Genomic DNA, 23926 nt, shown 5'->3' on the forward strand with positions numbered 1-23926 from the left:
TTCCCTCAGCCTCTCCTCATAAGTCATGCCCCAGCCCCCTGGTCATTTTCGTTGCCCTCCGGTGGACTCTCTCCAATTTGTCACATGCCTTCTGTAGTGGGGGGGGACCAAAACTGGACACAGTACTCCAGTGGTGGCCTCACCAGTGTCGAATAGAGGGGAATAATCACTTCCCTCGATCTGCTGGCAATGCTCCTACTAATACAGCCCAATATGCCGTTGGTCTTCTTGGCAACAAGGGCACACTGCTGACTCATATCCAGCTTCTTGTCCACTGTAATCCCCAGGTCGTTTTCTGCAGAACTGCTGCTTAGCCAGTCAGTCACCAGCCTGCAGCGGTGCATGGGATTCTTTCTTCCTAAGTGCAGGACTCTGCACCTGTCCTTGTTGAACCTCATCAGATTTCTTTTGGCCCAATCCTCCAATTTGTTTAGGTCACTCTGGACCCTATCCCTACCCTCCAGTGTGTCTACCTCTCCCCACAGCTTAGTGTCACCTGCGAACTTGTTCAGGGTGCAATTAATCCCATCATCCAGATAATTAATAAAGATGTTGAACAAAACTGGCCCCAGGACCGATCCCAGGGGCACTCCGCTTGACGCTGGCTGCCAACTAGACATCGAGCCAGTGATCACTACCTGTTGAGTCCGACAATCTAGCCAGCTTTCTATCCACTTTATAGACTTTTCATTCAATCCATACTTTTTTAATTTGCTGGCAAGAATACTGTGGGAGACCATATCAAAAGCTTTGCTAAAGTCAAGCTATATTACATCCACCGCTTTCCCCATAGCCGCAGAGCCAGTTATCTCATCATAGAAGGCAATCAGGTTGGTCAGGCATGACTTGCCCTTGGTGAATCCAGGTTGACTGTTCCTGATCACCTTCCTCTCCTCCAAGTGCTTCAGAATGGATTCCTTGAAGACCTGCTTCATGATTTTGCCAGGGACTGAAGTGAGGCAGACTGGTCTGTAGTTTCCAGGGTTCTCTTTCTTCCCGTTTTAAAATATGGGCACTATATTTGCCTTTTTCCAATCGTCCGGGACCTCCCCCGATCACCACGAATTTTCAAAGATAATGGCCAGTGACTCTGCAATCACATCAGCCAACTCCCTCAGCACCCTTGGATGCATTAGATCTGGACTTGTGATCTGGAATGGTGGCCAAAGCATGAAGGGGCATACAAGGATGGAGTTCCAAGGGGTTCCAAAGAGGATGGAGCTAGGCTGTTCTCAGTGGCGGCAGATGACAGAATAAGAAGCAATGGTCTCAAGTTGCAGTAGGGGAGATCTAGGCTGGATATTAGGAAGCACTATTTCACTAGGAGGGTGGTGAAGCACTTTCAAATATTACACTTTCATGATAAAGAGATTGTACTTGTCTGAAGTGAATTGAAAAATACTATTTCCCTTGTTTTTCATTTTTACAGTGCAAATATTTGTAATAAAAATTATAATATAAAGTGAGCACTGTGCACTCTGTAATGTTGTGTTGTTACAGAACTCAATGTATTTGCAAACGTAGAAAAACATGAAAAATATTTAATAAATTTCAATTAGTATTCTAGTGTGTAACAGTGCGATTAATGATCAATTTTTTAATTGCGATTAGTTTTTTTGAGTTAATCGTGTGAGTTATTTGCGATTAATCAACCGCCCTAGTTTAAAGTATGTTACCAAAATGTTCCCCTTTCTGAAAAATTAGGGTGAGGTTCCCCTGCTTGGCCCACTCTTAAAATGCAGTGACAATTGTCAAGGAGAGATTACACAGGGTTACTTAACACAGGGGGTCATCACATAAAGATGGGAATGAATTGTGTATACTGACTATATTTGGGTGTACATTAGGGTGGTCTCTTAAGACAGGAGGTCACCCAGGGCTTGATCCAGTGCCCACTGAAACCAGTGGAAAAAGCTCCATTTACAGATTCTTAGATTCCAAGGCCAGAAGCGACCACTGCACTCATCTAGTCTGGCCTCCTGTGTAACACAAGCCATACAACATCCCCAGAATAATTCCTAGACCATCTCTTCTGGAAAAACATCCATTCATGGTTTAAAAATAGTCAGTGATGGAGAATCCACCATGAACCTTTGTGATTAGTTCCACTAGTTAACTACCCTCACTGTTAAAAATTTACACATTATTTCCAGTCTGAATTTGTCTAGCTTCATCTTCCAGCCATTGGATCATGTTATGTCTTTCCCCGCTAGATTGAGAGCCCATTATTGAATATTTCTTCCCCATGTACTCATAGACTGTCATCAAGTCACCCCTTAACCTTCTCTTTGTTAAGCTAAATAGTTTGAGCCCTTAGAGTCTATCAGAATACAGCATGTTTTCTGATCCTTTAATTGTTCTTGTGGCTCTTCTCTGAACTCTCTCCAATTTAACAACATCCTTCTTGAATTGTGAGCATCAGAACTAGACACAATTTTCTAGGAGTGGTCACACCAGTGCCAAATGCAGAGGTAAAACAACTTCTCTGCTCCTAATCAAGATTGCCCTTTTATGCATCCAAAGATCGCATTAGCTCTTTTAGCCACAGTATCACATTAGAAGCTCATGTTCAACTGATCATCCACCACGACCACCAAATCTTTTTCAGAGTCACTGCTTCCCAGGATAGAGTCCCCCAACCGGTAAGTATGGTCTATATTCTTTGTTCCTTCATGCATACATTTAGAGTTAATCATATTAAAACACATATTGTTTGCTTGCATCCAGTTTACCAAATAATCCAGATCACACTGAATCAGTGACCTGTCCTCTTCATTATTTACCACTCCCCGAGTTGTTGTGTCATCTGTAAACTTAATCAGTGATGATTTTACTTTTTCTTTCAGGTCACTGATAAAAATGTTAGATCGTGTAGGGCAGGGATCGGCAACCTTTGGCACGTGGTCCATCAGGGAAAGCTGCTGGAGGGCCAGGCCAGTTTGTTTACCTTCAGTGTCTGCAGATTTGGCCGATTGTAGCTCCCACTGCCCACAGTTCGCTGTTCCAGGCCAATGAGGGCTGCGGGAACCAGGGCAGGCTAAGGGATGTGCTGGCTGCTGCTTTCCACAGACCCCATTGGCCTGGAGCGGTGAACCGTGGCCAGTGGGAGCTGCAATTGGCCGAACCTGTGGACGCTGCAGGTAAACAAACCGTCCTGGCCCGCCAGTGGATTTCCCTGATGTGCTGTGTCATAAATATAAAGGGATGGGTAACCACCTTTCCGTATACAGTGCTATAAAATCCCTCCTGGCCAGAGGCAAAGTCCTTTTATTTGTAAAGGGTTAGGAAGCTTAGGTAACGGGCTGGCACCTGACCCAAAATGACCAATGAGGGGACAAGATACTTTCAAATCTGGAGGCGGGGGGAGAAAGGCTTTGGTCTGTCTGTGTGATACCTTTGCCGGGAACAGAGCAAGGATGGAAGCCCTCCAACTCCTGTAAAGTTAGTAAGTAATCTGGCTAGAAAATGTGTTAAGTTTTCTTTGTTTTGGCTTGTGAAATTCGCTGTGCTGGAGGAAATTTGTATTCCTGTTTTTGTGTCTTTTTGTAACTTAAGGTTTTGCCTAGAGGGTTTCTCTATGTTTTGAATCTGACTGCCTGTAAGATTATCTTCCATTCTGATCTTACAGAGTTGTTCTCTTATCTTTTTTTGTTCTTCTAATAAAGTTCTGTTTTTTAAGAATCTGATTGGGTTTTTTGGATCTTAAAAATCCAAAGCTGATCTGTGCTCATCTTGTTTATTCTCAAGACTCCCCAGGAAAGGGGGTGTAAGGGCTTGGGGGATATTTTGGGGAAATAGGAACTCCAAGTGGTCCTTTCCCTGTTCTTGGTCTAAATCACTTGGTGGTGGCAGCATTTTATCTAATCCAAGGGCAAAGACTTTGTGCCTTGTGGAAGTTTTAACCTAAGATGGCAGAAATAAGCTTAGGAGGTCTTTCATGCAGGTCCCCACATCTGTACCCTAGAGTTCAGAGTGGGGAAGGTGTTATACCAATAAAATAAAAACCAGCAGGAGCTTATTAAAGTGGAAAAGGCAAAATGCCACATTTATTATGAATACAGAAAGAATCATAGTAAGCAGTTAGTTATAGCTTTAACATTCCATTCAATTTCATATTTATTCATACATTCATTCATACACACACACACACACACACAGGTTCTGCAAGGTTGTTATCATAGTTACCAGCCTTAGAGTTGCTCATGCCAAGCCACTGGCCAGGTGGCCTGGACATGAGGAGGGAGCAGGGCCTTGTCAGATGCTCAACTGATGCTCCTGGAAGTTGGTTTGCAGAATCAGACCCCAAAGTTCTCACTTTCTAGAGTCCATTTTTATAGGAATTTTTTCCTATGCCAGTCTACAGGAATTGCTTCATCATGCTGTTGCTGAATCAATCAGCAGATGTCACATTCCTGATGGCTCCGTGCTGCCAGATGTTATCTTGTTCTTTGGTTCTCCCATTCTTGAGGCTGTTGGGTGGATTCCAGTCTGCCCTCCGGGGGTCCTCTGTTATTTTTACTTGACGCCTTCTTCGGCTGATGGACACTGGATTCTTAGGCTGGCACCTCCCTGATCATTCAGTTATTATCCACACCAAGCATCCATCCACATAAATCCTCTATCTCTATTTTAATCACAATTGTTAACAAAGCGAGATGAATACAACAAAAGGGCGGGGAGTCTCTGGGTGCTGTTTCTGTTGTTACAGAGTATTGCTTTGAGTCTCTCTCTGAGTGAGTAGTTATTGTTACAAAGAATTGCTTTGAGAACAGAAAGAAAAGGAGTACTTGTGGCACCTTAGAGACTGCACTGAATGCATCCGATGAAGTGAGCTCTAGCTTATGCTTAAATAAATTTGTTAGTCTCTAAGGTGCCACAAGTACTCCTTTCCTTTTCTTTTTGCGAATACAGACTAAAACGGCTGCTACTCTGAAACCTTTTGAGAATAGACTCTGTCTTAGAATGTACTAACACAATTAGCAGCTTGCAAGTTTCACACATAGAGGGAGAGAAACAGTACCAAAAACCAAGAGACCTCTTAATTAGTAATACCCTGGAATTTAAACTATGGGGAATCAAACTCATTTGTGATTTTAATACAGAACTTCTTTAATATGATCCAACAAGGGAACCCTGACAGGCTGCATGCCAAAGGTTGCTGATCCTTGGTGTATAGCCAGGAACAGATCCCTGTGGGACCCCACTAGAAACACATCTGCTTGATGATGATTCCCCATTTACAATTACATTTTGAGACCTATCAACTCACCAGTTTTTAATCCATTTAATGTGTGCCATTATAAATGTGAATCTTTATATCACTCTAGTTTTTTATTCAAAATGCTATGTGGTACCAAGTTGAATGCCTTACAGAAGTCTATTACATCAACACTATTACCCTTATCAACCAAACTTGTAATCTCATCTAAAAAAGATACCAAGTTAGTTTGACAGGATCTATTTCCCATAAGGTCATGCTGATTTGCATTAATTACCCTCCTTTAATTCTTTATTAACCAAGATCTGTATCAGCCTCTCCATTATCTCGCCCAGAATCAATGTCAGGCTGGGACTGTAGCTTTTTGGGCACCTAGTAAGGTGTTCATAAAAGATTCCCAATTACCATTCACATTCTTGTGATTGAATTCTTCCTTCCAGCTGATCAGGATCAAAATTGTTTTAATCTTTGTGAAACTGGCCTTCAATGAATGTTAAATTAGGCTCCTAATAAAGATAATCTTTTGTGCAGGTTATACTGTATATTTATATTCCACACAAAAAACTATGTTAAAAAAACATTATTAAGATTGCAAAGTCAAGCACTCAGAAGTTAGAAAATGCCAGAGTTAAGGTTCCTGTGTACTCTTAATTTGGCCCTTTGTGGATATGCATTAGCACACAGTCTTCAAGTATCTGATCACATACTATTTATTCAGCACAAGGAGCTATGAGACGCTCGAGCATGCTCAGTGAGGCTGGAATAGTCAGCGATTTTAGCTGGTAAAATCAGAGAAGTCTCTACTGAGTATGTGCAAACTGTGATTTTTCAAAGGCATATAACTTGGCCATATTTGGGTGGATTTTTACAGGGATGGCCAAAGGCACATCCTTGACACAAAGGTCACCCCCTGCCAAACTTCAAGTACCTGTTCTAAGCATGGGGGTGCTAGAATATTACGAAAAAATATTAAAAAGGTAACTAGAATTTTTTAACATGTGCAAAACAACATTTTCCTTGGGCCTTTTTGGCAGTTGTTGTTTTTTTTAAACAGCCTGTGGCTGACATTTGGCATGTAAAATTTCAGCCTAAACTTTTAGAGTTTAACAAAATTATAAGCAATTGAAAATAGGGTCTCATAATGGGAAGTGTTAGGCAAAACCTTAATAAATACCCAGTTCTACTGGCCTCACATACAGTCAGGGATGATTGAATTTTTTTTTCTAAATCATGGAGGAGAAACAGAAGAACAGCTTAAGAAACTGTATTTGTTGTAAAATGTCTTACACGTCTATGTTACAGGTGTAATGAATTGAGTAAAAATTCAGTTTGAACTAAAGGCTTTGGTCCTAGATAAATTATCCTAGTATAATCGTATTTTAGCTCCTTTCCTAATTTGATCTTGCAATGTCTTGTTTAGGGTTTCTGTGGTGGAGCTGGGAAAGAACAGATAAATCACAGAGTACTGCATTAATAACTTTATTAACAGTTTACACGTTTTCTAATTAAGCTAAAAAATGAAGGATCAGCAAACTGGAAAAAAAATTGAGAACATAGTATTTCTGCTCCAGCTGATTTTATATCTGTTGACATAACATGTATTCAAGATAGCTGTCAGAAAGTATCCACTTTTCAATCTTCATTTAATTACATGAAAATGCACGCACAAATTACTAGAAGTGTAACTAGCCATTTGCATATACAATTACTTGATGTGTGCAGTAAATTAGATACACAAATATGCCTGTATTTCTCTAAACACCTAATTTTGAACATAAGGCCCAAAACATTTAACTTTTTTTCCACATCCAGTTAATATTTCCCCATAAAAACCTTCTTAATGAATATTTTGTTGACATTCTTCCAAGTTTCCATATTGTGTTCAGTACAGCACTTTTAATTCATTCTTTGGTTTTATATATTGCCTTTAAAAAGTCTGAAAAAAATTATCCAAAAGCGTTCTCTGCCTTTTCTCCCCTACTCAGACAGCTTTTAAAGAAACCTATCTTGTCTCTTGAATGTGTTATTTCAGGCCACTTTACCTTGAATGGTCCCTAAAAATACATGCTAAATACTTATGCTAAACTATCTGTTGGAACTTGTATTTAATTGTGACACTCTTGGTACCTTTCCCAGACGTGACAAAGAGCTCCGTGTAGCTCGACAGCTTGTCTCACTTATAACAGAAGTTGGTCCAATAAAAGATACTACCTCACTCGCCTTGTTCTTCTTTTGTCTCTCAAATTGTATGAGATAGAAGAGCTGGCTATGGATAATTAGCCACTGATTGCGAGTGGGAACTTGTGCCGCTAAGTCATGTAAGCACTTTGGAAAAATCCCTCCTTCCCTTTCTAAAAAGAAGGCACAGCCATGCATTCCTTGCAATGAATGGGAAACCTGCCATTAACTTCAGTGGGAATATTTCCTGTGCATGGAGAGCAGAGTTGGGGCTGAAGACTTTTAAACTGAAACTATATTTGCTAACTGAGCCACTCCATCTTTATAGATATATTCTTGGATGGAAGAAATAACAGAGATGAATGCTGATCTCCTCCAGAAACTGTATATTGGATCCTCGTTTGAGAAACGCCCACTTTATATATTGAAGGTACCGTTATGATTTAATGTGCGCTCTTTTTTCTGTAGTAATTTAAACTATAGGTCTAGGGTTTTTGTCAGAGAGAATTTTAAAAAATGGTACTAGTAGCTCAATCAAAAATGGTTTTGATAGAAAAATGTGTGATTTTTTTTTTTTAAGTTTTGTACTGTTCCACTCCTCCCTTCCCAAAAGTAAACAGGGTGCCGCTAAACTTTGGCATACAGAGTGGGTCAAATACTGCTCTCCTTTACACTACAGTAAGTCATTTGAGATACTGGGCACATAAACTAGTGTCAATGAGATCAGCATCCAGCCCAGTGTCTCCTTGAGAATGCCATGCAAGAGAGAGGGAAAGAGAGCACTTCCTTTTCTTGTCTCTTTCTTCTTTTTGTTTACTGTTCTATTTCCATTCTCATGTGCCCTTTCAACATAAATAAGGCTGTAAGAAAATCGCGGGCCACAATTTTTGTGTGGAAACTGCATCTTTTTATAGTTGCCGCAAATTTGAGTGGTGTTGCGACCCTGTGCACCACATTGCAATGACACTCACTCAAATTTGGCCCAAATGGCCTTCTGCCATGCTTGCCTCTGAGAGCAAAATAGGATACACCATGTGTCCTTTTGTGCTGCTGCCCTGCTTTGGAAGGCTGCATGCCTTGGAAGAAGGTGCTGGAGTTTACATGTGGGTGTGCACCCAGGGCTGCTGCTCCTGTCCGGGTACTCAGAGGGGGTCTTCATTCCTCATCAGGAAACAGGCTGAGAGGAAGCCTGAGAGACCTCCAGGGGAGTGTCTGCCTAGTGCCATGTTGACACGCTGATTGCACCAAAACCACAACTTTAATAAACAACAACTTTAATGAAACCAACAAACAAACAAAAATCCACAACTTTCTTACAGCCTTAAACATATCATATTCTTTCATTAGCTTTCGTCTAATAGAGACAGAACACCAAAAAGTGCCATATGGATTGACTGTGGTATCCATGCAAGGGAATGGATTTCTCCTGCTTTTTGCCTGTGGTTCATAGGACATGTGAGTAGATTTCATTACAATATTTAAAACAAAACAAAATACCTTGATCCTATTTTCCTTCTCTTGCAAACTGTGCTCTATCTCAACAACTTCCTATTCAATTTAATGCAACAGCACTGAAGAATAAAGTGTCTGCATAAGACAGAGATTAAAAAGCTCAGTTTGTATAGCAGATATAAGGGTAAATTTTTCACAATAGCAGTAAGTTAGGCCAAGTCTTTCATATTTATGGAATGGTCAGGAGTGGAGAACACAGGTTATTGTATTTCAAACTAAACCTATGTCTACACTTCAAGCTGGAGGAGACATACCTATGCTAGCTCTGACTAAGCTAGTGAGCTAAAAATAGGAGTGTAGCTGTGATGGTACGAATGGCAGAAGGGCTAACTACCCTGCGTACGTGCCTAATATCTCGGACGGTATCATACTCAGGGCAGCCAGCCCCTCCTGCCACTATAGAACATTATTTTTTGTGCACTAGTTCAATCAGAGCTAGCATGGGCATGTCTCCTCCAGATGGAATTTACACCTCCAGCTTGACAATGCAGACATACCTTAAGAGTGCATTTGAATGGTAAAGTCCAAATGTAGAGTTACCCAACTAGAAGGTGGAATAACAGTTTGACCACTATGAAGTTGAATGGTATATAGAGAGTAAAGGCATCAGAATAAACACAAGGGTCTAACTTCAGCCCTCAGTTACACCTATAAAACTCCACTGAAATCAGTGTGGATCCAGAATTGGCTGGCAGTATGTGAAGGAGTTTAGATACGAGATTTCAAAGGAGCCTACAGGAGTTAGGTTCCCAAATCTCTTTGAAAGTCCATAGGATTTGGGCACCTAACTCCATCAAGCTCCTTTGAAAAAGGTCAGCCTTAAACACTCCCTTAGGAGCTAATGCTAATTAACCTCTTGTTGTTGGTCTAAATGATGACCAACTGTGCTGCTGTCATGCCACTGAAATGTACCTGTAACATCTGTAAGCAGTTAACAAATTGAGAGAAAATGTAAACTCCCTATCTCCTTCATCTAATTTACCTGAGCATTTTAAATTCAATCCAAAACTTTATTCCCATGTCACTTTATGAAGGAACACTTTTATTAAAATTGTCACAAACATAGCCATACACATTCCAGGTAGTAGCTTCTCCTTAATGATGTTTTGAATTGTGTTTATAGGCACAATAAAGACTGCCACTTTATATTCACATCAGAGAAAAACAATTGCCAGGGAATAAAAAGGACAGGAGAAGTTACAAGAATAGGACATGCCAAATGCAAGACATACGAGGGGGGAAAAAGATACTATTAAACTTAACTCTTTATATTTAGTAACCCAGCTAAACCTATTAGGGTACAATTTACCCTTATGCAGAGGACAAATAAAAGGCTTAGGTGCCACTTATGTCCCACTTGAGCCCTCAACATAGGTCTTAGATGGGACGTAAGTAGTGCTAGGTCTTGTGGTGGTCCTTTGCACAAGGATGTATTTCATTTTTAATAATTTTAAAAACCCCAAACAATGCATACTTGCAACAGCCATTTCAAATGCTATTATTAAGCAGTTTTAGTGCATGTGGCAACTTTGGAGACTTACACTATTTATCTGCACAAGCAGCAAAAGTACAAGCTTCCTCACCAATATGCCTCAGTCCTGGCCTAGAGTGACCACCCAGTTGGGTAAGCGGACAGCTGAATCTCCATTTTAATTGAATTCCAAGCCTCTCCCTGCTAACTAAGGTTTTGGTTGTAGTGGTGTCTTCTGTGATGGGGGTATTTTTCCTCCAGGGGCTGGACTGATGCCGCCACCACCATCCCATTATTATTTTACATAGGGCCAGCTGAGGACCTGTCAGGTGCCTTTCAAGGATGGTGAGGAAAACATTATTATAAACATTATGAACAAGTTCTTTTCATGTTCTATAGACAACCTACTTCCGTGAGAAAGATCGGATCATGACAAGACTTCTGCAGCATCTTGATTTCTACGTCATGCCTGTGATGAATGTAGATGGCTATGAATACACATGGACTACTGTACGTAGGTTTCTAGACAGACCGTGGAATATTCCAGCATGTTATTCACAAGTACTGTGAGGGCTGATATACTGGACAGATTTAAAGGCATACTTTTCAAAGTGCCATATGGCAATTTTGAGCCCAAACCTCTTAACTCGCACTTGGAATTTCTCTATTCTTTGCCCCTTCACAATAGTTACTGCAAATTTGTATTTTTAACTCATAGAACACAGGCATTTTCCAAATCCCAGGTCAAACCAATGCTCTGGAGTGTCAGAGCATCCACCCTATGATTTTAATTCTTTTGGATGTCAGGTGATAACTATGGTAGGCTCCATCAGCAAGACTGCCAATACTATGACAATCCACCATAAGGGCGCAAAGGCCTGACTGAACAACTCACTTCTCCTTTCTGTGGTCTAAGGCCAGATAGTATAGTTTTCCCAAGACTTGTTGTTTCAAGTAAATGAATGAGAAACAGGTAAGCTCAGACAACATCCCAGTGTCTTATCAGGTATTTTACTTACTCACTATGAGAAGAAAGTTCAACAATCCCAGAGGCTGAATGATTCATTTGCTTTATGAATTTATCTTTTTTCTTAGTTTCCAGATTCCCTTTTTAGGCAGAAACCTGTCTTTTCCATTTCTATAAACTTTGGGCTATGTTTTTAAAAGGGCCGCAATCCAGCCTCTATTTGTGTATGTTCAACTTTATATATACAGTCTTTACAGGCTACCAGTTGCACCCACAATTCATAGACTTTACATCTGATATACCCAATGGATCTCAATGTGTGCATGCAAAAGAGTTTGGTGTATGAAAATTCTATCATTAGCAGTAGTTCACCTCCTAGTTATAATGCATAGTGCCATTGAAATCAATGGAGTGAGATTAAGGTAACAGGAGAATTTGGGTCATGGAGCCACATTCTAAAATACTGACTCAATTTTTACTTTGTCCTTATGTGGGCAAACTCCCATGGACCTCAATGAGAGTTTGACTGAATAGAGACTGGTTAAGAATGTCACGATTTCCCCTTTTGTATGCAAGAATTGTGCAATCTTTATTTTAAACAGCATCTTTTGAAATTCTCTTAATTACCCCCCTCAGAAGACTTTTAACAAACTCTTTCATTAAGCTCAAATGTGGTTTTGATTTGCAGCTGTCAACTTGGGTGTCTGGACAAATCTTTTGAGTCCTCCCCTATTTGTGTAGTCCAAGTTCTAGTCAAATCAGAATCATTATACCAGACACAACCAGGCGTTGTGCTGTACACTTTTCGTCTTGTTACCTAGCATGTTTAGCATTACTTAATTCCAGTACCTGGAAAGATAACTGGGAGCAAATAATCATGTAATCAATTTGCAAACAGCTAGAAGATAATAAGGTGACAAGTAAGTCAACATGTTTTTCAAGAACAAATTGTGTCAAACCAACCTAATAGCTTTCCTTGACAGGGTAATAAGCCTTGTGGATAGGGAGGAAGAGGTAGATGTGGTATATCTTGACTTTAGTAAGGCTTTTGATACCATCTCGCATGACCTTCTCATAAACAAACTAGGGAAATACAACCTAGATGGAGCTACTATAAAGTGAATGCATAAATGGTTGGAAACCATTTCCAGAGAGTAGTTTTCAGTGGTTCACAGTGAAGCTGGAAGGGCATATTGAATGGGGTCCCGAAAGGAGCAGTCCTGGGTTCGGTTAAGTTCAATAGCTTTATAAATGATTTAGATAATGTCATAGAGAGTACACTTATAAAGTTTGTGGACAATATCAAGTTGGGAGGGGTTGCAAGTGCTTTGGAGGATAGCATTAAAATTCAAAATGATCTGGACAAACTGGAGAAATGGTCTGAAGTAAATAGGATGAAATGTAATAAGGACAAATGCCAAGTACTCCACTTAGGAAGGAACAATCAATGGCACACATATAAAATGGGAAATGACTGCCTTGGAAGGAGTACTGCGGAAAGGGATCTGAGGGTCACAGTGGATCACAAGCTAAATATGAGTCAACAGTGTAACACAGTTGCAAAAAAAGCAAATAGCATTCTGGGATGTATTAGCAGGAGTGCTGAAAGCAAGACACGACTTGCTTTCTTCCACTCTGCTCTGCACTGATAAGACCTCAGCTGGAGTACTGTGTCCAGTTCTAGGAGCCACATTTCAGGAAAGATGTGGACAAACTGGAGAAAGTCCAGAGAAGAGCAACAAAAATGATTTAAGGTCTAGAAAATGAGGGAAAGATTGAAAAAAAATGGGTTTGTTTAGTCTGGAGAAGAGAAGACTGAGAGGGGACATGATAACCGTTTTCATGTACATAAAAAGTTGTTACAAGAGGAGGGTGAAAAAATGTTCTCGTTAATTTCAGAGGATAGGACAAGAAGCAATGGGCTTAAACTGCAGCAAGGGAGGTTTAGATTGGATATTAGGAAAATCTTCCTAACTGTCATGGTAGTTAAACACCATACAAATTGCCTAGGGAGGTTGTGGAATCTCCGTCATTGGAGGTTTTTAAGAACAAGTTAGACAAACACCTGTCAGGAATGGTCTAGTTATTACATAGTCCTGCCTTGAGTGCAGGGGACTGGATTTGATGTCCTCTGGAGATCCCTTCCAGTCCTTCCCTTCTATGATTCCATGCAGATAACTAGCTTATTGTTTTATAGGCTCCCCAAATCTGCTTTTTTGCTCCACTTCATTGGAGGTTTCTAGCCTCGACATCTAGGCATGTAAAAGTTGCATTTTCACTAGCAAGTGAAATAGTGATAAGCATTTTTCTAAACTTTTATGTAAACCCACATTTTTGTGTCTCTGTCCACAGAATCGGTTGTGGAGGAAGAGCCGCTCAAAGCATGGCAACAACAGGTGCATTGGTACCGACATGAACAGGAATTTTGATGCAGGCTGGTGTGGTACGATGCAATTTTCTTTATATTTTATTACAGACATTTCCGTTTTAACCTTCAAAGTTCTTCACTTTGAAAATATTTTTATTTATCTATTCATAAAGTCATTTCTGATATAACGATAATGTACCTTAGTAATGAACTTAATAAAAATGTTTATAACAAGGTCACGAGTCCAGACAACAATTCCCAGTTTTGCCATATACTTCCTGTATGGTTATCTGCAAGACACTTAAGCTCTATGTGCCTATTTTCCCATCAGTAAAATGGAAATAAGGAAACTTCCCTACCGAGTGTTGTGAGGATAAATTCATTAAAGTTTGTGAGATGCTAAGCTACTATGCTGTTGGGGACCATATAAGATTTAAGAGTAATATCAAACGTAAAATACTTAATCAGTACAGAAGTTGGAGAAATCAGTACGTTTAATAGGAAATGTATATGCTGTGAATATTAATTACAGCAGGGATTCATATAGCACATTTAATTTTCAAAGTGCTCAAAATGCTTAGCAACTCCAACATCATCTCTATTTTAAAAGTGAGGAAACAGGCACACTGAGGTTAGAGCATAAGTGGGCAACCTGCGGCCTGCAGGCCACACGTGGCCTACCAGGGTAATCCGCTGGTGGGCCACCAGACATTTTGTTTACATTTGCACGGCCGCCTGCAGCTCCCAGTGGCCACGGTTCGCCGTTCCCAGCCAATGGGAGCTGCAGGAAGCGGTGGCCAGCACATGGCAAAAAAGGGCACCTTTACATGCAACAGACTTACTTTCTGGGTATACTGAGTCATATCAGATGACTTCAGTAACTAAAGTAAGTTTCTATTTTGCGGAACCAATATAGCTACCAGAAAGCAAACAGAATTCTATTCCTTCTTGGACATCCTCAATAGAATTGCTTATTACATTTCAATAATATACACCTTAGCAACCCCATTGAAAGTAATGGGATTGCATAGGTGTAAATCACAACGTAATCTTGGCTGCAGACTCTTCATTATCGATGATGGTTGAGTTTTATAATTCTTTTTAAAATATTTTTTACTTAAACTGAACGCATCTGACACACAATCATTGTGAAACAATAAAGATGGAACTCAACAATTTCAATTTAACAGGTATTTTTCAAAGTAGAACCACTCTTTAAAGGAAGGGCTTCATTTTCAGAGGTGTTGAGCAGGTACAATTACAACTGACTTCAGTTGGCATTATGGACCAGAACACATTAACTTAAAGCAGAACCAGATCCTGCCAGAACAAGATATGCAAAACCTGTCAACATATCTCCACTGCTATGATGATCACCACCCCAACAACACAGCTATTAAGATCCATGGGTCCTACACATGCCTATCACAACGTGTGATGTACCTCATCCAGTGCACTAAATGCCCAATAACAATTATATGGGTGAAACCCTCAAACAGAAAAATGATAAAAGACATAAACACCATATTGCCTGTGTGTGAACAATTTTTTACAAAACAATCACTCTATATGTGACCTCTCAATCCTCATTCTCAAAGGAAATCTGCCCATGATCTTCAAAAGATTAGCTTGGGAGCTTAAATACATAACTTTGCTAGACATTAGAAATCATGGACTGAATAGAGACACTGGATTTATGGCATATTACAACAATCTGCAACCCACTAACAATGCCCCCACCTCCGCACCCAGCTGCCTTTTGCCCCCATCCCTTCCTTTCCCCTCTCTGACTGGAGGTGAGTTAATGGGCCACTTCTCCTTGAATGGTCCCTTGAAATATGTGTTAATTATTTATGCTGAACAATTTGTTCCACCTTGAATTTAGCTGTGAAACTCTGAGGGCTGTGCCGCTGTAGCCCTTAAGTGAAGACGCTCCTCTACTGACAGGAGAGAGCTCTCCCATTGGTGTAGTTAATCTACCTCTCTGAGAGGCAGAAGATCTCCTGTTGACATAGCGTTGTCTAAATGGGAGTCTAAGGTCAGTATAACTACATCATTCAGGGGTATGGATTTTTCACACTCCTGAATGATGTAATTATACCGACCTAAGTCTGTAGTGTAGATCTGGTGTGACCGTGGTGCCTGGAAGGGCTTCACTGAGAATGCTTATTCAGGGCAAACTACAAAGTATAGGGCAGACAATCCCCAAAACTAGTGATTTATTCTGTAATTAGATTTCACCAAGCCAGTAACCAAACATCTATCGGGTTACCAAGAAGCCAAAATACAGTCCCCTTTAAGCAATCCAGCCTTTGGCTCCCACCCACACAGCCAAGTCTAATATATTGAGGACTACTAAAAACCTAATTCACATTATATAAAGTTCTACCAGTGCCAAGAGACTGGACACATTGCTCACCAGGTCAATGAATATATCAGATCTCACCCAAATACACACTTATAGTCAATCTGTATTAACTAAATCTAAGATTTATTAATAAAAAGAAAAAAGAGAGTTGCTATGGTTAAAAGATCAATATACATAGGGATATGAATAAAGTTCTTAGGTCAGTTTCATAACAGAGATGGTGAGGCTGCTGATTTGTAAAAATCCTTCTGGAATCAATTTAAAAGGTTATAATCCAACAGGCAGTCCATGTGCAGAGTTTGTTCCAATTTTACCACTTCCCCCGGTAGTTTGTGCCAATGGTTAATCGCCCTCACTGTTAAAAATGTGTGCCTTATTTCCAATTTGAATTTAGCTAGCTTCAGCTTTCAGCCATTGGTTCTTGTTATGTCCTTCTCTGCTAAATTAAAGAATCCCTTCGTACCCATGTTTTCTCCCCACAAAGGTACTTATACACTGTAATCAAGTCACCTCTCAAACTTCTTTTTGATCAGCTAAACATATTATGCTTTTTAGGTCTCTGAATGTAAAGCATTTTCTCTAGCCCTCAAATAATTTTTGTGGCCCTTTTCTGTATCCTCTCCAATTTTTTTAACATAAGGCAAGGTAGAGGAGAATCAGGCCAAGATGCTTAAATGGTGCAATAATGATACATGCAGTAATGATGCATCCAATGTCTCCCAGATTCTATGCTCACTTGTATAGCATCCTAATGCTTTATTTTGTCACTGAGCCATGAGACAATTCAGTATATACTATAAGAACTCAACAGGTGACATTGTATCCTCTATTTTATTACAGGTAGAGGTGCCTCTCATAATGATTGTCATGAGATATACTGTGGACCCTATCCTGAGTCTGAACCAGAAGTGAAAGCTGTAGCTAATTTTCTCCAAAAGCATAAAAATCACATTAAGGCATATATAACTATGCACTCTTACTCACAGATGGTACTGTTTCCATATTCCTACACTACAAATAAAAGTAAAGACCATGATGAGCTGGTAAGTGTTACCACTTATTAAGTTTCGTCTATACCTCCCACCTTCATCACCTTGCAGGAATGGACATTTAATGAGAAATGTGAATGACGCCTTCAGTAGGCTTTAAGTCTGCTCAAGATTTGGGAAAATTGATTTTTTGATGGATAAGAGCATAAGGAAGCTGGTTGTTGGCACAACCGCTATATGATTACAAGAAAGTATTCTAGTTTTGGAGGACACTGATAAGATGAAAGTGTTTATTCTGGATGAATAAGGTAGCCTGACTTTCTGATATTTTTAAGGCATCGCTAAGGGGGCAAAGTAAAGGTAACTTGGGTACCTTAGTACTGCATTTCAATACATTCAAGTGCAGGTTTCTTGTAAGTTTTTCCCTATATCTGAACCTACTGAGTCTGTAACATTTTTTAACTCTGTTGCTCTTGAATAGTGTGCATCCATAACACTGATAGGTGCCTGCAGCCTTTACTGCACCTTCTGTAAATCTTTTTCTATGGGAAATATGTTTAAATGGTCTTAATGGTCTGATGGAGACAAGCCCTTTTTTACAGATCTTGAGGTCCTCAGGAGGACAAGCAGATCATAGGTAGTCCACTGAAGCAGAACACCTCTTTGATTCTGCAGGTCATGAAGTTGTCCGCTAGCCGGGGTCCTGGGGCTAAAGGTCTCCTAAGGCCTATATAAAAGAAGTCTAAGTCCTGTGAAGTTCTGGAGGTCCACACAATCAGGGATCCTCTCTCCTGCAGAGTCTAGGAGTTGCGTAGGATCAGCTCCCGTTCTATTAATCAACAGGATAAACAGGGGAAGCTGGGAAGTGAAGAACACCATTGTTCTTTTTCCTCCACTGGTTAGCCCCCAAGTCTTCAGGTTTATCTAGATTAGGAAAAGAGATCCAGGCTAGGTTGGAGTTAGCCAATATATGCAGGCCAGTTAGGCTACTTGGGTTGCTGAAGAGCCTCACAAGATTTCCTGGGGTAAGGAGTAAAAAGAGAAGCCCCACAGAGTAAAGAATCCTTTCCTTGCTCCCTCTGGCCAATTTCCTAGTGCTTTCCGTGCATGGAGGAGTGGGTCAGGGGTTCTTTACTCCAAGTGCCTCCTGCATGGGACCAGGGAAAGAGCAGGAAGTGGCTGACAGAATGGGGAAGGGCTTTTCACTCCATGGGACCTGCTATGTGGAGACACAGGACATCATCAGGGTGGACATAGAATCATAGGGTTAGAAGGGACTGCAAGGGTCATCTAGTCTAACCTCCTTCAAAGATCCAGGATTTGGATTTTCAAAGATCCCCCCCCCCCAGCACCTCAATCCTCTGCCCTAGCCCCGAGCCCCCTACCACACTCCAAACCCCTTGGTCCCACTCCCATCACACATCACCTCCCTATTGGTACACATAACAAAATCATTCCACACATGGATATAAAAAATTGGAGGGAACATTGCTATCCAGCCTCCTTTTGAAATCCTCCAGAGAAGGAGCTTCCACAACTTCCCTGGGCAGTCTCATGACATTCTTTATGCCACAGCATCCCTGGCATGGAGCCAAGCAACAGCAACAGGTGATGGGTATTTGGGATTGCTCCTCCATGTTGCCTCCAATCTTCCCATTCCATCCGTTCTTTCCCCACACAGATCTTAGGTCTTTAAGGAAGATTTTAAAAATTAGCTGTTACTGTCTCTTTAATGGAAGTTTTTTTTCTTTTTTTAAATTAATGGGCTTTGTACAGTGATACAGTAGGAACATAGACACTGTCATATTTGATCAGACCAGATCTCTAACCAGTCCAGTATGCTGTTTCTAGCAGTGACCAGTGCCAGCCTTCACAGGAAGGAGTAAAAAATCTTGTAGCTAACATGAAATAACTTGCCTCTAGGGGAATGTTTATTCCTAAGCCTCCTCAATTAGTGACCATCTTATGGCCTGAAAGTTGAGGGTTTATATCCCTTTTAAATTATTTTTTTATCCTAGCTAATGCATTTGTGAAAGAGGGTAAAGAAAATATAGATTTGTCACATCTTTACCTGTGAAGCAGAGATGTGACATCCTGTAAACTAATTACAGAATAGTTCATTCTAGTCAGTTGTTCAAGGGTAGTGTACAGTTCCATTATTAAATCCTTTTTTGTATGCTTCAACATTAACTTTAACTTAAAATACTTAAAGGTTACTTAAACAACCTTTTGGAATTGGAATTGGAAAATACAGGACAGCTACACAGAATCATGGATTTGGTGATGAGTTTGCTGTCCAATTGCAGCATAGATGCTATTTGTATCATGGACATAACCTAACCATGTTTAGCCACATCTTATAAGCATTCTAAAGCCAACCACATATTCACATTACAAACTGCAATGCAGCCAGGTCTGGGGACAACCATGCTGTAAACAGATCCTCTCTCTTTATTATACCCATAGTGGATGGTTACAATGCTCTAACAGAGTCAGTGTGAAACACTTTTACTAAATTATAAAAGTTAATTAATATTTTATTGATTTCAGCTATCTGTGGCAAATAAAGTAGTTCAATCTATTAGAAAAACAACTCACAAAATATATGAGTCTGGCCCTGGTGCACAAACTATCTGTAAGTATCATTTTTAGTACTATAATCAGTATGACAGAATATCCTCTCTACCACAAAGCAGTGTGTAGGACTGAGACCACGGTTGCAGATAATAATCTGTTTCCTTTTCATTCTCCTACAGATTTAGCTCCTGGAGGTTCAGATGACTGGGCTTATGATCTTGGCATTAAGTATTCTTTTACCTTTGAACTTCGGGACAGAGGAACACATGGATTTTTGCTTCCTACAAATCTAATTAAACCCACTTGTATGGAAGCACTTAGTGGTATCAAAGCAATAGCTTTACACGTTACCAACAATGTTTAATGTGCTATATTTTAATTTGGCATTTCATTGCTTGAATTGGTAATTTAGGTGACCCGATGGGCAGTGTCATTCATTCGAGTGTGGTTTTTTTTTTAGTTCACTCAAATAAAAGGAATTACTTACTGAGTTATTATAATTATTATTTGTTTAGGAGCAACAGGTTGGTGTTTCATTCATTATCTTTCACCTTGACATATATTAAATTGCTTCACAATTTGGCTTAAATGTAGCCATCTGTAGAGTGAGAAGGGTAGTGACAGATAAACTACAACCGTGCAAATGCAACCTCCCAAGCCCAATAATATTCAAACAAATACATGTTGTCAGTTTTAGTACCTCTTTAGTGTTTGCTTTTGGAGAATTTTTGAATAATCCAGTTCACTCACACCAACAATGGTGAAAAGCAACTTTTAAAACAAATTGTAATATTTGTACCTGAAGTGCTTGTGTAACCCACTGATGACAATGTTACAGGTACCTCCCTGTGCCAGATCCACAGAGGGTATGAATGTCTTACAACCCCAGCTAGAGAGCCATGGCTCTGTAGCCATGATGTAGCCACGTATGTTTTTAGCACTAGAAGTCCCTGGTTTAATCCCTCATGTTTCGGCCAAGATGGTGGCAGTTACCTTTGAGGTGCCTCGCCATGGAAGTGGGAACAACACCATATGACTGAGCTAACCACTCACTATTACGCAACACAGCTCAAATGTCCAATATTCCCAATCAGGCCAGCATCTGAACAGACTGAAGAGATATGCCTATGGAAAGTCCAGTCAAAAAGGGAAACTCGCAGTATCCAGTCAGACGTACTGACCAGACACCAAAAGTCTGCTTACTGCGGGGCGCTGGAGGTATCACGTGATTAACCCTCGCCAGTCCCTGCATAGCCAGGGCCGCCTCCTACCTACAGGCAGGCACCTTGTCAGGCTGCAGCAGCTCCTACCCCAGCCTCGGAGCAAAGGACGGCCAACTGGTGCGGGAGGGAGATGAAGGTGATCCAGTAAGCGATGGGGAGAAGGGGTGAGTGACGAGGGCGAGGCTTTGGGGAGAAGAGGCAGAGGAGGAGCGAAGCCTGGGGGAGCAGCTGGTGAAGGGGGCAGAACCTCAAGGGATAAAGTGGAGCAGGGGTGGAGCCTTGGGGGGAAGAGGCAGGTCAGGGGTGAGGCCTTGAGGGATCCCTTTACCAGCAATTAGAAAGGCGGCAACCCTACTTCTCTACCCCAGGCTAGGCCCCGCCCCCCTCATTTCAGGCCCCGCCCCTTCTCTTCCGCTGACCAGGCTCCTCCCTCATTTCAGGCCCCGCCCCTTCTCTTCCGCTGACCAGGCTCCTCCCTCATTTCAGGCCCCGCCCCTTCTCTTCCGCTGACCAGGCTCCTCCCTCATTTCAGGCCCCGACCCCTTCGTTTTCCCTGACTAGGCCCCACCCTTCCGCATTTCAGCCTCGACGTCTCGTCCCCCGCCTCATCGTTGCCCTGCGCGGCCGGAAGTTGCGCTGCTACGCATGATCATGGCGGCCCGGCGGCTTCCGGTGAGCCAAGGCTCCTCCTCCCGACGGCGGCGGCAGCAGCGGCGGCGGCGCTGGGGCCGGCCGGTTCGTTGCGCTGCTTTCCCGGCAGCCCCTGGGCTTGGGAAGCGCCGTTCGGTTGCCGGAGCGGGCCGCGCTCCTTGTCTTCCTCCCCGTGTGGCTCGGCGCGCAGGCCCGGGAGGACGGACTCCCCCCTCGCCCCCTCCCACCCTCTCCGCCCCGGGCGGCGGCGGAGGAGGCGGCGGGGACCGGCCAGGCAGCGGAAGGAGCAGGTGAGTGTGGCGCCCCGGCGGGGAAACCGGGCCTGGGAGGGGCGGGGCTCCCCCCCGGCGAATAGGCCCCTCCCCCCACCGCCGCGAGGAGCAGGCCAGCGGGGCCCCGCATCCCCGTGCGGCGGGGGGAGGGGAGCTCGGTGCTGGCGGCGGCGCCTCCCCACCCGCGCCGCCATCCTGCGCCCCGCGGGCCGGCCAGAGCGGCTGCAGAGGCCGGGGGTCCCGGTGGAAGCGCTGGGCTGAGGGGCTGTGGCTTGGGAGGGCAGCGGGGCCGAAGGGTGATGGCAGGTGGCTCCCGGGCAGGGAGTCGGAGAGCAACTGGTGGGGGGCGCGGGTTGTGCCAGGCCATGGGGGGGAAGGGGGAATCGTGATGCAAGGGCAGGCGGGAGCGGATCGGCCCCAGGCTGTGGGGGCGACTCTGCCCTGGCGCTGAGATGAGAATGGGGGGCGGGTTGGGAGAGAGGAATGGGGGGAAGATTGTGCGGGGTGTGATTTGTGAGAAGAAGCAGGGGTAGAGCTGTGGGTCAGACAAGGCACCGATCAGCCAGAGAGCCTGCGACACTTGAACTGCCAGCTAGACCTGCCATCCTACCATTTCTGTGGTTGATACTTTACAGAGGGGAGCCCTGTTGTGGGCTCCTCATTGCCTCCCAGATATGTGATCTCTGTCCTCTGTGGGCTTCAGGGTACTGGGGTCCCTGTCACAGCTGCTGAGAGTAGTGAAATGTAATCAGCCTTTTTAGCTGAATTTAGAACTTGTCAGCCCTTATAGCATTGATCCTGAACCTTGGTGCTTTTGTCTTTTCTTTAAAGTCTTCTGTCATTGACGACCATCTAGAACTTGTAGTTTAGGCCAGTGGTTTTCAACCTTTTTTCCTTGTGACCCAGTTGAAGAAAATTGTTGATACCCGTGACCTAACATAATGATATCTTTTCACTAGAGTTTTCATAAAATCATAATATTGCAATACATTCCAGCTTAACTCACTTTACATACCTAACACTAGACATTAGTCTTAGTAAGCTATGGTAAGGAGTGTGGGAGGTGGCCCAGAGTGGGGCAGAGGGTGGTGTGTGGGGGTGAGTGCTCTAGGGTGGAGCTGGGGATGAGTGGTTCAGGGTGCAAGAGGGGGCTCAGGGCTGGGACAGAGAGTTGCGATGCGAGGGTGAGGGCTGTGGGATGGCGCTGGGGTTGAGGCGTTCAGGATGCAGGAGGGGGCTCAGGGCTGGGGCAGAGAGTTGGGATGCGGGAGGGTGAGGGCTCTGGCTGGGGGTGCAGGCTCTGGGGTGGGGCCAGGGATGAGGAGTTTGGGGTGCAAGCAGGCTGCCCAGGGCTGGGGCCAGAAGACTCCCCCCCGTCCTCTCCCTGCCAGCAGCAGCTAGCTCTGGGTGAGGGGCCTTTCTGTGTCTCCCCCTTCTGGCTCTGGGGCTGGGGGAGAGGCCCGCCGTAGCCCTGCAAGCCCCAACTTGCTCCCCACCCCCACCTCTCTCCTCTCCAGGTCCCTGCTGTGCGGCCCTTGAGAGCTGCTGCGCAACAACGATCTTTATAATTTTAATTAGCTAGTCTGTTATGTGTCTGACATTCCATGACCCGGTACTGGGTCATGATGCGTACTTTGAAAAACATTGGTGTATGCTGATGGCCCAGGTCCTCAAAGGCATTTAGGTGCCTGATTCCCATTGAAATCAACAGGAGTCGGGTGCTTACATATCCTTGAGGATATGGGTTTGTGTGACTAGTATTATAGATTCTTCCTTTTGTCTCCAGCATCACACCTGGGGATTTCTACTGGCTCCTCGCTAGACCTAGACCATTGCTTTTTTTTAGATTGGTCTGCTTCAAGACATTTTGCAGTGTAGATTCTACTGTACAATAGATTGTGTGCTACTGAATGGGACCTAATGGGAACTGGCCGTTGCATTTAAAGACAAAGGACTTTAAAGACAAAGGTCCTCAAAGAATCAATCCTGAAGCACTTGCATGAGAGGAAAGTGATCAGGAACAGCCAGCATGGATTCACCAGGGGAAGGTCATGCCTGACTAATCTAATCGCCTTTTATGATGAGATTACTGGTTCTGTGGATGAAGGGAAAGCAGTGGATGTATTGTTTCT

At 42.8% G+C, this 23926-nt stretch overlaps 2 protein-coding genes across 9 annotated transcripts in view; both read left to right on the forward strand.

Moving 5' to 3' along the window:
- The window catches only part of CPB2 (carboxypeptidase B2), a 28203-nt gene extending 8191 nt beyond the window's left edge, over positions 1–20012 (forward strand). The window contains exons 4-11 of the mRNA XM_073343084.1: positions 7725–7826; positions 8744–8851; positions 10779–10889; positions 11412–11414; positions 13699–13789; positions 16923–17125; positions 19622–19706; positions 19828–20012. Coding sequence (XP_073199185.1) covers positions 7725–7826; positions 8744–8851; positions 10779–10889; positions 11412–11414; positions 13699–13789; positions 16923–17125; positions 19622–19706; positions 19828–20012 — 888 coding nt within the window. The remainder of the gene's footprint in view (positions 1–7724; positions 7827–8743; positions 8852–10778; positions 10890–11411; positions 11415–13698; positions 13790–16922; positions 17126–19621; positions 19707–19827) is intronic.
- A 1495-nt stretch (positions 20013–21507) lies between these two features.
- The window catches only part of ZC3H13 (zinc finger CCCH-type containing 13), a 57964-nt gene continuing 55545 nt past the window's right edge, over positions 21508–23926 (forward strand). For 4 of the 8 annotated variants that reach the window (XM_073344572.1, XM_073344595.1, XM_073344577.1 and 1 more), the window contains exon 1: positions 21512–21812. In XM_073344572.1, coding sequence (XP_073200673.1) covers positions 21517–21812 — 296 coding nt within the window. In that variant the 5' untranslated portion in view covers positions 21512–21516. Of the gene's footprint in view, positions 21813–23926 lie in introns of all 8 variants that reach the window. The other 4 variants (XM_073344606.1, XM_073344625.1, XM_073344631.1 and 1 more) reach the window with 3 other exon arrangements.

Source organism: Lepidochelys kempii, chromosome 1 (genome assembly GCF_965140285.1).
Source record: "Lepidochelys kempii isolate rLepKem1 chromosome 1, rLepKem1.hap1, whole genome shotgun sequence".
Lineage (NCBI taxonomy): Eukaryota > Metazoa > Chordata > Testudines > Cheloniidae > Lepidochelys > Lepidochelys kempii.